Below are 19,435 nucleotides of genomic sequence, written 5' to 3'. Positions count from 1 at the left end.
CTTGACAGGATGTTGCGTCAAAGACTGCTCCAATAAATTCCAGCGTCTTCAGTGGGGACATCTGAGATTTGTCTTTGTTGATTGTAATCCCCAAGCAGAGAGCGAGACCTTGAGTGTAAGAGAGGCTGCGGACTAGGAGATTCCTGGTCGGTGCAGTAAGGAGCCAGTCGTCTAGATATGGAAACACCTTGAATCCTTGTAGTCTAAGATGAGCTACCATAACTGCCATACATTTGGTGAACACTCGGGGGGGGGCTGTCGAGAGACCGAATGGCAGTGCCCTACACTGGTAGTGATTAGCTCCCAGCCGGAAGCGGAGAAACCTACGGGAGCGGTGATCCATCTTTATGTGGCAGTACGCATCCTGGAGGTCTATAGAGCACATCCAATTGTCCCTCCCTAAGAAGGGAAGAATGGACTGTACTGTGACCATCCGGAATTTTTGAGGTTTGATAAATTTGTTCAGCAGGCTGAGATCCAGTCCTCTGTCTTTTTTAGCAGTAAAAAGAACCTCAAGTAAAACCCGGATCCTCTCTGGTCTGGTTGGACTGGTTGGATGACTCTTTTCCTTAGCAACTTTTCTATTTCGAAGGGTGCTAATTCCCTCTGATTGGGTGGTACATCGGGGATTTGTTTGACGGGTCTGGGAGTTAAATCGAGTGGTATTTGGTAGCCTCTGGATATTATTCTATGCACCCAAACATCGGTAGTATTAAGATGCCAGGCTGGTATAGGCAGAGAAAAACGACCCCGACTGCTTCCAGAGGAAAGCAATTGGGTCACTGCTCAGGAGCCTTGGTAGGGTCTGCCGGAGAAAGAATCTCTGGCGCCTTGGTTACGTGGACCCCCTCTACCCCGAAAGAGGCATCTTCCATATGAGCTGCCCCCTCTGCCCCAGGGGGATTGTTCACCACGAATGTCACGAATGGATCCTTGAGTTTTCTTGAACCACATGTTTCCTCCCTTCTGGTTCCTGGAGTAGGACCTCTGGGGGTTGGAAAAGTGTATGCCCACAGCAGACAAGGTCTTTCCATCTTTCTCACTACGTGCAAGTGTGTCTCGTACCCTGGGTCCAAAAAGTGCAGATTCATTGACAGGTGCATTGACGAAGGATGATTTAAAGGGGTCTGAGAAGTCACACAACTGCATCCAAGCATTACGTCTCATGACAACACCAGATGCGAAAGCTTCAGCTGCCCCCTCGGTGGTGTGAGATATCAAACGCATCGAGGAGTTCAAGATGGATTCAAGGATAGCTAGCTGCGTGGTGACAGTGTCCTCGCACCTCATCAGGTAGTACCCCCACTAGAGAGGAAAACATTTCGGAAATTAGGTCTCTTTGGAGGCGAGTAAAGTGTTCCAGATAGTTCAGCGACTGAATGGCGAAGGTCACTGAAGCATAGGTCCACTTTCCTAGTCTGTCCATGGTCCGGGACTCCCTGTTTGGAGGATGGATAATGGACCTATCTTCTGCCAGTTTCCTCTTGGTGGCCGCTGCCACGACCATAGAATCAACTGTCAACTGCTTGGACTAGTGGGGCTGGTCTTCAGGTGTAGATAAAATTGTGTCTGGCCTCTGAGGGACAGGTTCTACGTTGTCCGGGGCCTTACAGGCACACTGCACAATTAGTTTAACAAGGTCATCTGCTGGTGGGGTCACCCAGGAAGTAGATGGCTGGGCACAGAAGGCTTGCAGGAACACCAATTCATCAGAAGGGTTTGAAGACTTCCATTCCCCACGCTGTTTGAGGACTTTGAGAATGTCTTCAAATGAAACATCGTCTGGGGGAGAACATGGGGACCCTTCCCCCCATCACAATCAGTGTCTTCTGTGATAGATCCATCCGGGGAATCAAGCCGCTTCCTCTTGCACAGTTTCTTCTGGGGTGGCTCTCCAGTGGGTCTTCTGAAGAGGACTCTGGAGAAGGGGTTCTTGTGACTCCTGTACCCGGGGACCAGACATAGTAGGTTGGGAGAGGTGCATGCTAGTGGAGGTTTCCTGATATTGATGTCATTGGTGCTGTGAGCCTTTGGAATGAAGGACCCTTTCCATCACCTGTACAGCAAGCCCACTCGAGGAGGGATGGGAGCCTGGAACTGGGAGGGGCAACCACGGAACTGGGGTCATACCCCGTCCCAAAGAGCCCACCTCAAGTTGAGGGGATCTGAGAGAACTGGAAGTCGTCTGAACCATGGACATACATGGTGCCAGCAAGAAAATAGGCGCCGGATTAGGTACCAAGGTATGGATGATCCAAGCACTGCTCCGAGAAAGCATCGGCTCCATTGGAGCTGATGCAGCAAGGGTGGTCGGTGCAGACAGGGGAAAAACTGCTGTCAGATCAGAGATGGTATGTATCAAAGCGAACATCGGTACAGAGATCAGGGTGGATGCTGGAGGATAAACAGGGGAAGATGTGGTAAAAGACTCTGAGCCAGGAGGTACAGAAGGTCTAGCTGGAATGGGCAATCCCCTAGCTGCCAGAAGGTGGTCCACAACCCACACTAAGTCTAGTTCAGAAAAACTCCTAGTGGATCTAAAGGAGGCTGCAGAAGGGGAATCAGGTCTTTCTAGATAGGGGATAAACCTCTGCCCCAAAAAAAGGGTCATAAATTGGAGAATATCTTGTTCTTGACAGGTATTCGAGTTTTGGGGCCGATGAAACTGTCAGCAACTGGGATGGTGCCGAGGCATGTACAGTCATTGGAGCTGATGTGGGAACTAAGGACGGCACCGAAGTCAGTGGTGCCATGGTTGGAACCAAAATAGGAGTGAATATCATGGTCGGCACTGAGGGAGAGGACACAGAACCTGTTGCTGAAGATGTCTGCACCGAGGGTGCTGATGAAGCACGGAGCCGACTCGGTTCTGTAACTGACTGAGATGCAGGAACCGAGTGACTCCGTTTTTCCTTATGTTTTCTGGCTAAGGAGAGGGTGAGACCTCAGACCCAGACAGAGCCTCTGAGAAAGGTGTCTTGAATAAACCTTTTAAAATAAGTTTATTCTTACATTCTGCTAGTGTCCGATTACTAAAACTAGCACAAATGTCACAGTCAGCTTTAATATGATCCACGCCCAAACAGTAGACACAACTGACATGTGTATCTGAGTTAGGCATCTTACGTCCACACTTGTCACACTGTTTAAATCCCAGCTTAGCTTTGTCTGACATGGTAAGGTAACAATGCTATCCTACAGAAAAAATAAGGGAGAAAATACCAGCGATGTTATTTTAAAGAATACCACTAGTAAAAAGGGAAGGCCTGTCAAAGACAGGAGAGAGGGACAGTACCAAAAAAGGTAAAAAATTAAATTACCAAGGAAAAGGGTAGGAAATAGACTTAGGTTATAGGCGACAGTGAAAAAAGGCTAACTTGACTAAAAATTTAGTAATTTTGAAGAAAAATTCATAAAATTAACAATTGTCCACTTAGCTTTGAGAGAGATGGCTAACATGTCTGACTAGGAACGCGGCAAACGATATCTGGAGTAACTAGGAGAGGGGCATTGTGGGTAGGTTTTTAGCTGAGTGTTTTTGGCTTGCGAGAGCTGGAAAACGGCCGTATTGGTTCAGAGGACGGAACCAAGGGCCTATCTGTAATGAATAAACAAATATATACAACATCAGATCCAAGGTTACTTCCTAATGACAATGCCACATACTTCCACAGGTAAAGAAAAAAAGTAATGCCCCATGACAAGTACACTTATAAAAATCCACAGTGAACTGCTCACTTATCGTATTCAACCATTAAAGAATTTAACACAATTTAAAGAAAAATCACCAATCAAGAGAGCAGTTTGTTGGATAATGTCAGTCTGATAATTCAACATTGATATTAAACAATTCAAAGTTCAGGCAGCCTCACACTTAGAATAACTACACCCTCTCAGCTAATAAATTCTACACTTCAGAATCTTTACTGGAGGGTTGGCAATACTAAAACATTGTCTTATTATCCTTAGAATCACTTAAACCCACAGGTTCTAGACTAGGAAAGAAGGATCTGCATCAGATAAGAACCTCAACAAAGCCTCTCTCTAAATCACTAAAGCCTTTAGAAATTAGGTCTAGTTCCATTCAAGGCGTCTCCTTCAAACCTTCACATAAAAAGGAGGGTGAAGTACAAGAAATATAGAAGCTCAAAATCAGTTACAGTATGACAGTCACAGAATTTCACTGACGATGTTCATGCATTCATTGTAAAAAGCATTAAAACTGAAGCTGCCTGGATAGCTACCACTTCTGCTGATTCAATAACTCCCACATCCTACCAGCTCAAGTGAAAAAAAGAACCTTTTAAATTTACAATTGATAAATAACCAGTGAGTTATTACTGCTGATATTAATATTATAATCAACAAAGTCTATGTCCAACATAGACACCATATTACAATTCTTCAAACATTTGCAGCTTTCAAGTACATACATGCTACTGAATACAAGGATAAAATTCTTAAGTCTCTCATTTTAAGACTTTATAACCAGCAGTCGCTCAAAAAATTTCTGAATACATTCTAGCATTTTAACTGTATACACAAAATGACTCATCATATTCAATGACATACACTTGTATTTTATATATATATATATATATATATATATATATATATATATATATATATATATACATATATATAATTACACACACACACGCAAACCTATTCACATACACACATACATCTCTCTTAACCAGCACTCCTTGAGCAGTGAAGTGTGGTCTTAATGAGGCAGAAACATTTCCCAATAACATATTTAGTGTTCACACCGAATTTCAAAGTAGAATCCATCATGATACCCAAATCCTTTATCACATCTGAAGATGTACAAACCTGACAATCCAAATAAGGGTAGAAGTTATTTCCAGTTCCAAAATGCAAACCAGTACATATACTGGTATTAAAACTAATACCTTTTGATAATACCCACTCAATTTATCCAAACTTTTGTAGGTGATAATGATCACTTATGTTTGTAACTGGACACCCAATTTTAATATCAGAAAATGTAATCCACTACACCATGTCTGAAGCTGGACATTCTGAACTCTAACACACACCCCAAAAAGTAATGGTCCTAAAATGGATCCTTGTGATATGCCTTTTGTGACAAATTTATAACATGAATAGCAATTTCTAACCCTCACTCTAATTTTTCTATTAACAACCAATTTGCTACTCATCTACCTATATATGCATCAACATCTTCAGTAGAGTATCAATAACTACCACATGAGAACAGCATCTAAAGCCTAGGCATAATCCAAATATACTGCATCCACTGCTAGGCTATCTAAAGGACATATAACACAATCATAAAAATTAATCAAATTAGAGGTACTAGATCTACCTGTGAGAAAGTTCATCATAACCTGTCCTTCCACATCAAAGTCCTTATTTTTCACTCCCATCCAATTTAACTACTAGAATGTGAGGAGCAGCAGATACAACAATCTTGCTTATAAGTTCATAGGTATGTACAATGCCAACAACCACTACGATCTTTTTAAACATAGACATGCATCCCAAATCTCTGACAAGTTTTAAACCCTTGATAAGTATAAGCAGGGGTCTGACAGATAAAACATTTGCAACCAATTGCCTGGGAGACGGATCATTTACAGGCTACCTGTGTCCATTAGAGACACGAGTACCAAACAAGGTATGAATTTCCTGTTCCCCATCAAATTGTCCATGTGACCCGTGAATTTGGTAGGGAGGAATTCTGCTTCACAAAGATGGGGAGCCTATTCCAGACAGGGGGTATTCTCTGGGATACAAATATGCCTCTCCAGCAGGTCTTTATTATCACAGATAAGGTTTAAGTCTTTAGAATGGTTAATTCTGCTGCTGTTTATTTTGTAGAAATGCAGGAGGTCCATCAGGGTGAGGTCTGACAATTCTTTGTATGCCAGGCATAGATCTCCCCTCAACAGCCTGTAGGAGATGGAATACAGGGATAGGGCTTTGAGGTGGTCTGCATACGGCATGTTACTTATGCTATATGCTTTTAGTGAGGAATCTCTGTGGACTTTCCAATTGTTGGATGTACATGGTTAGGTACATATTAAAGTGGGCATTGTACTCGATGACAAGTCTGATGAATGCTGAATTAGTAGAACAATGACCTCCTTGGACATAGATGCCATACATTTGGTTTATAAACTGCGCACAGCATGGAATGATTTCCACACTGCTATAGGTACATGATGGTCAAAGGCTAGATTATTGTCTGTGTGTTTACCCAAGTCCCTGACTACTGGGTCAGCTCTTAGGGGTTTGTTGTCAATATGATAACTACTGGGAATAGATGACTTCCCAGTGGATATTATTATGCATTTATTGGCATTTAGTCTTAATCCATGGTTGTGACATAAGTTGCCTGTCTGTGTCAGCTCTTCCTGGAGAACATTAGTGTCGGTGAGGGATTTTAGGACCGCTCCTAAATTGCAACTGTCTGCAAATTTGGTTAGCCAGAAGCCCCTGACATTGATTTCAGAGAAGTAATGCTAAAAAGAACCCATCCCAGGACTGATCCCTTAAGGACTCCACATGTGACCAGCCTCTTTGTAGAGGTAGACTCCCTAATTCTAATTTCCTGGGTCTTGCCTGTGAGCCAGTTGGCTATCCACTGGTGACATAAGAGTTTATACTTAACCTCTTGAGTACTATCCACGGGTGACATAAAGGTTTATACCTAACCTCTTGAGTACATCAACAATGTCAGAGTGTGATACTGTGTCAAATGCCTTGGCCAGGTCAAGAAAGGCAGTGTGAACCATTTTGTCCTCATCTATTGCTTTGATGACTTTCTGAAAGAAGTCCACCAGGTTGAATAGGCATGACCTGCCCTTGATGAAACCAAACTGGGTTGGTTCCAGTGTCTGGAGGTTTCCTTTGTCATTATGGATCATTTCCATGATAATTCTTTCCATGGTTTTGAATACAACACTAGTGAGACTCATGGATCTGTAGATGGCCCAACTTTGGGCAGTGAGATGACTGTTGCTGTTCTCCATTTGTGAGTCATGACTCTTGTTTGGAGGTTAGTTAAATAGTGATTCCAGAGGGGCTGATAGGTCATGTTTCATGCTATTTTGAAGGTATCATGGGATATTGTCTGGGCCCATCAATGAAGTGTTCTTGGCCTTAGAGAGAGATCCATTTCCCCAGCGATAGTATGGGGTGTTATATTGGATGGTATTTCCTGAGGGGAGGTTGAGGGAGGGAGGGGGGTAAAACTGCTGAATTTGTCTACCAGCAGGTTTGCTACATCTGACACATACGTGGCTCCATTAACAATGAGTTCTGCACACAATTGTGTATAGCTTTTGAGGTTGCAGTCATAGCTAAAGAATGCCTTGTGGGTGTCCTTGGCCTGGGAGGCCACATTTACCTTAAATTTGGCTTTGTTAGACTGCATGTCCTCAAGCTGCTTTAGTTTGAAGAGTGTGCTTTTATCTTGCTTTGTGCTACACTTCCTAATTTTTGCAATGATTTTCTTACTTCTGTTACACAGCCTACTGATGTTGCGATTTCAGCAAGATTTTTTTTTTTTTTTTTTTTTGAGTTAGTTATGTACTTATTCCTGGTGGGTACAGCTGCCTCTAAGCAGCTTATTAACATGTTTGTATGGTTTCTATGAACAATTCCACATAGACAGCAATGTTCTCATGGTTTATGGGGGCTTGAAATTTTATCAGGTTATCACTTAATAGTGGGAAGTTAGTCAGAGTACTTTCTGAGCATTCCAGGGTTAGCTGGGGTTCGGTTTTTCATTTTTATTTCAAAGGTGACAGTTTTGCGGTCTGACCTTACCAGGAGGACATTACACTTCGGGGTGTGCAGTGCTCTCCCATATTAGTGAGCCAGATCCATATGTTTACATCCCTGGTCTGTTTTGACAATCTGGTCCATGGAGTTTGTATTTACAAAATCCAGGAATCTCTGTGTTTGCACGTTTGGTGTCATACAAGACTCACAGTTAATAGTGGGGTAATTACAGATACCCATGAATATGGTACTGGATTGGATAGCTAGTGTTTTCAGTAAGCTTAACTGTTATGGTTCCTCCAGATCATACAGGGGATACAGAGTTTGCAAGGAAGTGTTATGGGATTTTGCCTATGGTGATTTGAGCATGGAGAAGCTCAAGTGCATAATCCTGTTTGACCAGCCTTGAGGTATATATATTTCCAATGCAAATTGAGAAAACTCTGCCTTTTTATCCCTGTCTGTGTAGTAGCTAATTTAAATGTGTGGAAGACATTATATTCTTGCACTGCTTGAGTGTTCTCCTGGGCTTAAAACCACATTTCAGCGACCGCACAGAAGTCAGCATTTGCTAGGGTGAGGAGAGCTTGTACACAGAGTGGAGTTTCTTGTTTAGAATACAAGCACTGAGCAGTAACACCACATTTTCTTGGTGTTGATTTGCTGTGTTGGAAATACTTTCACTTTGGCATTGCCTAAAAAACGCACTGAGGGAGGATGATGTTTTACATAATATTCAAAAACCTAGAGGGGAGGGGTGCGGACCATCCCTGGAAAAGCACCATGGTCTGTTGACCATCTCCTTCCATACTGACAAATATTGTGCCCATTAGAATGACACTAGAAACTAAGCAAATTATTAAAGTCAGTCATCTTATGTTCATATTGTGGCATCATCCTTCAAGAAGGCAAAATGCTGCTCAGTCTTGGGATCATACCAGCCTAGGAGACATTTTGAGAGCTCCATGAGGTCCCTTTTCATATAGTCTAGGCAGGTACATCTCAGGTCATTTACATCCACATGGACTATGAGTCATACTGGTACTTGTGGTCCAATGATCTGAGTGTGTGCATAATGTGGAAGATCCTGGCCCCTTTAGGCAACTGACCATAGCTTTCTCCTCACTTAGCCTGGTGAGAGGGACATCAATGTGTTTTACAATGGAGTCTCCAATGACCAGAATGTTGCACTGTGTGGTGGTTTGCTTTATAGGCTTAGAAGTAGGGGCTCCATGTGATATGGCTGTATGTATTGAGATGCATGCTGTTTTGAGTGCATTTGGGGGCTGCTGAGGGTATATGTTAAGTGTACTTCACCAGGTCTTTTGGGTTTAGAAAGGTAAAATGCCTCAGCATATCTGCATCTATGTGTTTGCTTTGTACTTTTGTGATGGGTGCAGCCTGTTCACTACTGGCAACCTGACTGACATTACAAGTGCTTTTATGCGAGAGCTTTGCCTCCAGTGATAATTATGTAAATACATCTTTCACATACCTTAACAGTTTGAGAATTAACTGGTGGTCAATAAACATGAGTCAGCTTCTACACCGCCTCAGGATGCCCATATTCACCAAGCTAGTAACAGAGATTATGGGGAATTTCATAATCAATAAAAAAGGCCCTTTTTTATGGATTAAAGTCTCACCGCAACTGTCTAACGAACTGTCAAGAGTATCCAGTTTATTCAAAGTTAAACATGCATCATTTTTTTGAAACATAATGCAGCAAATTCCAACGTCAATTTCAGGATAATTAAACAAATCATATATTGCCACTTGTATCCTTTTAGAGTGACTGCTGCTTTACTGTGAGGGTAATGGAGTAGATTTATTCTGGCTAGTACAAAGTCTTGCAAAATGCAAACTCTGAATAACATAAATGGGATATTCAATGGTGATTTTTAGCTATCCCCCTTTTATTCTTTTATGTTGCTTAGACATAGACAAAAATGCTAGAAAACTTGCTGAAAGGCAGAGCAGACTTCCTGTACAAGTGTTTAAAAAAAGGAGGGGGGCATCTTCTGTAAGGGGATTTTGTCAGGACTTAAAGATAAACACAGTCCACAAATAACTACAAAAAGCAGAATCAGCACCCCAACTAGAGTGAGACAAGAATTATTAAAATGAAACAATTCAGTAACACAAATGAATCTATTACTACTGTCCCTCAAGAAAAAAAAAATTAAGAATGCATGCATTTTAAAGCCAAAATAAATGCAGTTACTCTACAGGAGAGAGACATTCCAGAACAATGAAATGATCCCTTTCTCCTGAAAAAATACATTGCTAGAAAACATATCACACTAAAAGAACTTTTTGAAATAGTTGTAACCTAGCAATCTTCTATCTTGATGTAGAATACAAAACAATACTTACCTAAAAATGATCAAAAACAAGAGAAAATCTTTTTTAAAAATAATAGAAACAGGAAGCACTAAAACAGAATAAAACTCTATTAGCCTCTAACTCATGAATTGTTTTTCCCTCCTTTTGAGTTGGGTTAGCCTTTAGTCTGCAACAGCAGACGTAACACTTCAACCACATAATCGAGAAAGGATATTTACGGCTGGAGAACTCTTACTCATTGGACTACAACTCCTTAAAATGGTCAGTATTTTAACATAATTATTTAAAGGAAGACTAAGAAAAAATATCTATGCAAAACTAATCTAGCACTAGTGATTAGTTGTACCTTCGTCTGTAGAAGACTGTATACACATTTGCTTAGTATGAAAATAAGTATCTGCATTTTTCAAGGATGGTTAAATACAATATAACAAGCGCTCTTCATTCCACCTGGCACTGCCATTCACTACAAAAGTTACTGCATTGAAAAAGAGACCAAGTTTCACATCTCACTTTTGACAGATGGATAATATGTGAAGAGCTTTACTGATCCACTCACCTTTACTTAATGGAACATTATTATTTATAAATGCAATTTACCTTTATCTATACTACAAAGTGAACAAATGGTATAAATATGTGAGAAGCCTCAATTATAGATGCAATAATATAAAAGCAGTAGGATGCCTGCTAAACAAAAATTTGCACACTTGGGACATGAATATCAGAAAGCTACTGCTATAGTGTTTCTCGGGTCATCATCACAGATCAAGCAGGTTTCACAGAGACTTTTATTTTTAATACTAAACTCTGTAGTTGAGATGCTTAATAGATTTGCATTTTTCTCTAATAATTCACAGAAATGTTTTTCATCTCATTCATTTCATTGTGCCCATCAATATTATAATTATACAGCAACTTTAAGAACAAAGCAAAAAAAATATGATCACTGCCTTACAAGAAAAGAATGACAAATGGCTATCAACTTAATAAAAGTCAAAGAACTTCATGTTCTTTGAGCACTGCTTGTTTTGGTTTTTGCAATGGAATCAAACCTGAAACACAAAGCAAATAAGTATGACAGAATGTGCATTTGTGTCAGCCCTATAACATGCCCATGTGATGCGAAGTACCAAAAGGTTGTAGGGCTAAATTAAGACCAACATCCTAGGCATGTTTGTATACTACATTCATTAAGTGACATATTTGGCTTGATAATGTGGGTCTGTACAGTCCAAACGAGTCTCCAGTTTTAGCAATGTAGAAGATAAGTGCGGCAAAAAACAAGTGTGGCTATCTGGAGTCATTTACTTATTTTACAAATTATAAGTGCCTCATTATGAGGTATTACTGCCTCAGAAATACTTGACAATTGCAAACTAGCACTCTAAATTCAGTCTTTGATTTCATTAAGCTGTATGTGAATAAGAAAATGCAACAACAAAATCACATACCTTCTGCAAACTAAATCCACAATAGCAAATTTCCAAATATTTTTTATGAAAATATGAAATTTCTTCATAACCAAAGGCAATGTGGAAATACTGATGGTGAAATTACTTTTTTCTCCTCTTAATTCATTGTCTAAAGTAATGAAGATAAATACAGCTTCCATTCCTGTGCTCTTCCACAGAAAAAAAAAAAGCATTGATAAATTCCTTTCAACACAGTACCGTTTTTCAGAAAATAAGGCTGTTTGGGGTTAATACCTTCAGAAAAGATTGCATCCAGTACGTATCTTCTATGCAAGTTAACCAAATGTAAAAATCAGTGGATAATGAAACCTGACTGGTCAAGATCTCTCCAAACCATAAGTACACATAACTGCTTAAAATGTAACAGTTTTTAAGTAGCTCATGCTAACCCCAACTATTCAACTGATTATAACTCATTTACACCACATCTTACATTCAATTATGAAAATGTTCGAGAAGTTGTGAAAATATATGCACATTTTGCCATGCGTTCACCATACTGCAGATACTGAAACAAGTTTTGACGCACCAAGATGTTTAAGAAATGAAACCCTTTCAGGTTTGCCACCTTCTGAACATTAGTACTACCATTCATGAGACCAGTGACTTGGGTTCAGAAATAACAGTAAATTATCACACAGCCCACAGGAAGCATATTTAAGCGAAGTGTTTCACAAAATGGTCTGTACTAAAGATAGGGTGTGCTTCCAATCTCTAATACGATACTAACCAAATGACAGATAATGTAAGCAGAGCAGTAAAATTAAGTGTGCTTGTACTTGAGGCTACATATTCTATGACTTGCAATACACAAGCACATGCTCAAGAGCACTGCAACAGTCCTCTTGGTGTCCACCTGAGAAAAGACTCAGGAAAATGGACACACACACACACACACACACACACACCCACACACACACACACACACACACACACACACAGCAAGAGAAGTTTGCTTTATATGCCAAACTCTCTAAAGCAAAATGAGACAATGTGTCTCAAACACATTTAGCCAGGAGTCCCCTAAGAAAGAGGAATTAAACTCTAAATAATGATGCCTACAAAAGGGAAAGATTTCAGTCTCAAGAAAGATGGTGGTGCTTGTATACTAGGGGAGGGCTGAGCCTCTGCAAGGGAGAAATGTACAGTACAATTTATAAGGACTGTTTAATGTTCAATTCCACTCCCACAATGCAAGTACACAGAGAGTAAGCATTAAAAAAAATCCACATTCATTTACAACTGTTCACAAAACAAATGCAGAGTGCAATGTCCAAGAAAAAATTATATTATTGTTACATTAGAAGATGTTTTTGCCATTTCTTCTGGACAGTGATTTTTCACGAGTTCTTTGATAAACTGTTCCAGTGCTGTAAAGTATCCTTGGCACTGCCAAGTATCATTATGAGTTCCTTCAGGAAAAATAGCCAGTCTTTTAGTCCGAGATGGAGATAGCTCATACAGCTGCTTCATCATAACTGGTGGAATGAGCTGGTCAGAGAGTCCAGAGATGAAAAGGGAAGGCATTCTACATTGTGCAATTTTTCTGTATGACAAAAACTTATTTTTATAGCACCAAACTGGAAGATATCTCATTGGGAAAAAGGAAAACAAAGTGCTGGCCATATGTGGAATGCTAAGAAAAGTGTTCTCTACCATAATAGCAAATATTCTATGAGGATTTTCAGAAGCCAGATGAACGGCTACTGCACCTCCTAAGGAGCGTCCAAACAGTATAATTTTAGTTTTGTCAAGATCTGGTCTCGTCATTACATACTCCAGCACAGCTTCGGAATCCAAGTAAAGGCCTTCTTCACCAGCTTCCCCTTCACTTTTTCCATAGCCTCTATAATCAACTAGCAACACATTTACTTTTAGATTAACAAGCATTAGTAGAGCATTAGGAAGCCTATGACCAATGTTGCCAGCATTTCCATGAAAATATATAACTGTTGGAGTATGAGCCGCACTCTCTCCAGTAAACCTTAGTAAAATAAGATTAATACAAATTCCATCTTTGGTTTTGATGAAGATATTTTCATGTGGTACCCCAGTGGGCATGGGTACATACAGACGAGATGAGGAAGGCTGCTCAGGAAAATAAAGCAGAATATCCTGAAATTTGTACAGTGTACTTGCTATCGACAGAAATATTAAAACAAGTAATAAAAAGCCACCATACAAATGAAATGTGAGTATCAGTGCTAATAGAGAAATGCGGCAGAGACTCCAGGACCACGACACCAAGGTAAGCAAACACCTTTCAACAATGACCCGGAACCTCCATGACTTTTCCATTGTAGTTACTATCAAGAAACGATGCCTTGTTTTGCCATATGTAGCCTGTTAAAAACAAAAATACAAATGTAAAAATACTACAATCCTTTAAGTTATATTTTTATGTAAATAAATACTTATATCAACATGTATAATATCTACTTGTGTAACTTTAATACCGCTTTACTTCAAACATACAAATAAGGAAATTCATTAATCTTGCAATCAAATTTGGAATACCTTCCTGAAAACATTTCTTACATTACTCCTCATTTTCAATGTGCTGCACTTTCAAAAACAAATGATTTACTACAATGGAAGACTATTCTAATGCAGCTTCAAAAATATCAGGGCACCTGTTGGCCAGAGTCACAAAACACACTGTGAAACATATTTCCATACTACCTGCACGAGTTTAAAACAATGCAAATCCATCTACAGAATATTTTATTATTTAGTACTATATGAAAGCTTAGCTTCTGTCTCATCCACTACACTCAACAAGTAGCAGGGTAGTCATGTGACAGTTCCCCTTTTCCTCTAGTTTTCTGAAAACTTCCTATGAGAAATGATTAAAAGGGAGTTTCCTGTCTACAGATACATCAGGAAGCTGCCTCTTAACATCCCTTGGCAGGGGTTACATTCTCAATCAGACATGCTTACTAATGATGGACCCTGTTCTTGCTGTCCTTGATGCTGAAGTGACATAGTACCCTCTTTTTCATAACATATCACTTTGTCTTAAAGGGGTCGATACAGAAATCTGAAAGTTCAAGGTCTTGTCCCTGATCTCTAACCAGCCACTTCAACTTGCTTCCCAATTTCTCCTTTGCATTTCAACAATGCTGGTCCAGTAATGGATAGCTCCTAAATTGACAGTAGCAGATGTGTACAGTTTCCCAAACCTATCAAACACCCTGCCTTCCATACCATTTGGGAATGCATCTGTCCTCCAAGTATGAATGCAAGGATATCTTGAACAAAATTTTTCCAACTGTTTTGAAAGGAGGCAAACAAATCTATTTGAGGTGTTCCCCACAACTGGGCCAAATCCTGGAAGATCTCTGTCCAGAGTTTACACTCATGAGGGTCTGTCCGGAATCTACTTAGCCTGTCTGCCACTATGTTTTACTCTAATTAGTTATATGAGGCCTGAAGTGCCAGAATATTGCATGGCTAGCTCCTGGGCCATCAGTGCCAACAGGCAAAGAAGGTATGTCCTTGTACCCCCTTGTTTGTTCAGGTATCACATAACTGTGGTGTTGTCTGTGACCACTAAAAGGGGACCTGGAGACCATAAGTGGAGAACTTTTAAAGCCTGAATCACTACTAACATTTCTTTGATATTTATGTGCTTTGTTTTTTTTTTTTTTTTTTTTTTTACAAATTCCAGCACTGGTACCTAGATCTCTACTGGATGCAGGTACAAGGACCAACATTTTTTTTTTTTTTTTTGCAGCTTCTTGAAGAGAGAAATCCATGATAATGTTCCATAATTCAGAACTTTGCATTCTGGTAGAAGGGCCATTATTTTTATATGCCTATCATACACCCCAGGAAGACCATTCTTAAAGGGTGTGAAATAGGACTTTTGTAGGCTCAACTTGAAGCCCACGTGAGCTAGTATGGTCAAGACGATTATAAACAACTGGAAAAACAGACTCTGCACAAATCAGCAAGTTATCTAAATAACAGAAAATGTGGATGCCCCAAGTCTTGCAGTAAACAACTACAGGAGCCAGGCACTTCATGAATACTCAAGGTACAGCAGATAGCCTAAAGTATAATGCAGATAACTGAGAATGAGAGCAAGGGACAGCAAACCTTTCCTGACGTTGGGAGCAACTGGAATGTGCTGCTAAGCATCTTTCAGATCAATAGTCACCACAAAAGAGTGGTCTAGAAGATGATTTAGGACCATCTGCAAGGTAAGCATTTTGAAGTGGGTACTTCCAAATAGGTATTCAAGTACAACAAATCAGCCCCTGGTCTCCAATATAGCTCCGCTTTGGGTACCAAAGAGATTCTGGAGTAAAATCCTTTTCATATTTGTGATTCAGAAACTGGTTCTAGAACTTCTGCTAGCAACCTCTGAAGGAGCACCAGAGAGAAGAGATGATTTTGGATTGGTGGGTGTGGGAGATTCCACTGAAGGGAGGAGGATTTTGTGTCCACTGCCAAGAGTATCTTCAGTGAATTATTCTCAGCACACATTTGTCTGTGGATATTTGTGTCAGGCTACAGGGATGAGCGAAGGCCTATGAGGAAGGGGACGGGGAAAGGGAAGGAGGGACAGAAAGAATGAAGGAAGGAATGCTCAAGTTTCGGCATAATCATTTTTAGCATGGGACTGATCCTTTTTGAGAAAGGAAATACTTTTACTTGATTTGGAATCATTATCCTCCTATAATTTCCTTTTGGTACCTTGCCTCTTGTTAGGTTGAGAATTTTGTTATGCTCTTTAAAGTATAACACCTTCCTATGTTAGGGGAGAACCTGGGAATACAAAACATTTTAGATATTCCATCAACTTACCTTTATCATTCCAGAGAATCTGGGTAGCAGCAGGACCAAACAGAAATTCTGAATAAAATCTCATTTTTAAATCCTTAGAAAAATTTAGGTAAGGCAATCGAGCATAGAAGCAGCTGCATTTCTAGAAACTATGTCCGCATCTTCCAATAAACTTCTCAAAGCATGTCTTGAAACCAGAGTTACACTAGAAATAATCTCAAATAACACTTTTGCTGCACATTTGACTGCTGAACCAAGTAATCCAGACTGTAAGCAAAAATACAAAATAAACTTCCTTACAGCTGTTTTAGGAACTGGTTCATAAAAGGGTTTTAACAGATTCAATAACTGTAAGCTGAAGCTGGAGGGGGGCAGCCGTACCTGGATGCACCAAGTCGGGGGAAAAGCACCAGCCAGGATAATACAATGACACTATTAAGGGCCATCTGAGAGCAGCAATAATAGAAAATATTCCCCAGATAGGAAATAGGGCTAGACTGCATAAAATATAGCAAAAAAAAAAAAAAAAGTTTAAAATGGACTAAGCCTTGTTCTACAACCTGTATAGTGTAGTAAAAAACATCAGACATGGTCACAGTACCAAGTAAAATTCACTTGTCAGTGACAAAAAAGAAAAATATGCCCTTAAATCAAATTGAAACCTTTTAGAATGGTATAAACATGCATTTACTTACAGATTCCCAAATAAAATGCAAACACAGTAATTTGCGGTAAAACTCTGATTTAACAATAAAAACAGCTATAGCAGTGTTACGTCAGAAGTAAATATCATATAAATGATTAATTTTCCTGGCAGAATTTCAAAATGAAGCAGATAAACAGAAACAAAAAAGGAGATTAAATTGGGGCTTTACATAAATGAGGCAATCCCTATTGTTTGTTCAGCTGACAAGAGAGGACATCAGTTTCCGACACTGAAAGCCCCAAAACTGCTGAAAAGGCAATACTAAACATACACAGAAGTTAGAATGCTCACGGGAATTAACAGCAATAATGCTAACACACAAACACACACCATATATAATATACACAATTACATAAAAGAAAAGAAAATTTAAAGAATATAATGATAGAGAGAAAAGTTCCCAAAGGGATCTTATACCAGTCTGGGAGCTGTAATCCACCAATGCAGGCTACTGCAAAGATTCAACTGTGCCATACCCACAGCGGACATTAAGAGACTGTACTGACTTCTTCCTGTGACGGGCTTAGCAGAAATCCTGTCACAGGGTGTCAAAGGAGGGAATTCTGAGCTCTGGATAGATGCCAGTGTGGGTCTGTGCAGGCAAAGAACCCATATGCCACTGAAGATATGTGAATGATGAACATGAATAGCAAGCAAACACTTGTAACACACAATAACTGTATACAATAAACAGGTTGATGGGTTGGTATGGCTACTGCAGTAGTGAAGAATTCAAACACCTACCGTTATGAATAAGTGTAACTTAAACAAGTGTACTATGTTTATCAATCTTATTGCTGCAGTAGCCTACTTGTAGACATCCATAGCCTATCCAACCTGGATGAAGGATAGATAAGGGTCCAGGAGCCTTTGGGGAATGGTCCTAACAAAGCCTGCTCTGAACCTGGAGAAGGAATCCAGTTTGTAGTGATTTGTAACTACATGAAGAAGAACAAGTTGCTGCCTCTAAAATGGTTCTAGAGTCCACACCTTTCCAATAAGCCAACAAGGAAGCCAAAGCCCTGGTGGAACATGCCTTAACCCTGCCTTGAATAATTTTGTCATGGTGGGGGCTAACAAAACTCAATTTCAGAGGTCAACCATATAGAAATAGTCTGTTTAGACACAGATTGATCACTTGTAGTACCAGACCAAGAAATAAATAGCTGGTTAGTTTTCATGTAGGACTTGATTCTGTCCAGACAGTACCAGAGCTGTCCATGTACATCCAGGGTATGAAGAATCTTTTCTCTCTTTTTTAAGATTTGGGAAGAAACTGGGAGATTAATGGCTTCATTAAAGGTGAACTCTGAAACGACCTTAGACGATAGAGACGTTAGTCCTCAGACTGTCCCTATTCCTATGAAAAAAAATAATTCTCCCAATATAAGAGTTTGGGGCTCAAATACTCTTCTTGCAGATGTCAGAGCAATGAGGATAACAGTTTTCCAAGTAATAAACCTTAGATCAGCCAAGGAGGCAGGTTCAAAATGTGATAGTTTCTCCAGCACAAAAATGAAGATCCCAAGAGGAAGTAATCTGTATACAAGGGGGCCTCAGGTGCAAATCTTCTTTCAGAAACTGTTTAACTGGTTATTGGCTATGCCACAACTAGAAAATGTTATCCATTTGCCAGTATTTAATTTTCTAGTAGAAGTCCAGGATCTGTTCGGTTCATCTACCACTGCATTTTGCTTTGATGGTATGTAAGAAGCCCGAAGGAATGCTGTACAGCTAACTCCCAACTATCACTGCCAACCGGCACAGAGGGTATGAGCTGCTGCCCCTTGTTTAAGCACTACACTACTGTGGTATTATCTGGACCGCGGTAGTGGTGCTGTGGTAGCGTTGTCACCTCACAGTAAGATGCTGTCCTGTTCGATTCTCAGCTAGAGCGTCTTCTGTGTGGAGACATGCGTGAATGGGCGTGCCTTTGTTGAAGGTTGTGCGTCAGGGCTGGCAACTCGGCACGTAAAAATCAACTGACAATCATTAGCGGACCAGAGTTCCGCTGTGGCAACCCCTAACCGGGAAAAAGCCGAAAGACACAACAACAACTACTGTGGTATTATCTGTAATAACCAAAAGAGGACCTCTGGCCCCAAAGATGATGGCATGAATCATAGCCATAACTTCTTTGACACTGATTTGCCAAAATCCCTCCAATTTTACTGCCAATGAGACTGCTCCCCAAGCAAAATATGAGTAGCCTATCTGAACACATTGCATTGGGGTAGATCAAGAAGAAGGGAGCCCTGGATTGACAGTTATCTGATCCCTTCACCACTGCAGGCTCTGACTTTGCAAAGTCCAAAAATGTAATTTGAAATTCTAGAGGGGT

General features: G+C 40.2%; 1 protein-coding gene across 10 annotated transcripts in view; it reads right to left on the bottom strand.

The window, feature by feature from the left end:
* Window positions 1-10,895: 10,895 nt before the first annotated feature.
* Window positions 10,896-19,435, bottom strand: part of ABHD13 (abhydrolase domain containing 13) — a 182,061-nt gene continuing 173,521 nt past the window's right edge. For all 10 annotated transcript variants that reach the window (XM_044071335.1, XM_044071342.1, XM_044071337.1 and 7 more), the window contains one exon: window positions 10,896-13,940. In XM_044071335.1, the coding sequence (XP_043927270.1) occupies window positions 12,882-13,940 (1,059 nt within the window). In that variant the 3' untranslated portion in view covers window positions 10,896-12,881. The remainder of the gene's footprint in view (window positions 13,941-19,435) is intronic.

Source organism: Protopterus annectens, chromosome 5.part0 (genome assembly GCF_019279795.1).
Source record: "Protopterus annectens isolate FY-2018-M chromosome 5.part0, PAN1.0, whole genome shotgun sequence".
In the NCBI taxonomy this organism is placed as follows: Eukaryota; Metazoa; Chordata; order Ceratodontiformes; family Protopteridae; genus Protopterus; species Protopterus annectens.
Note: the sequence above shows the minus strand (reverse complement) of the source record. Positions and strands in the feature narration are given on the sequence as shown.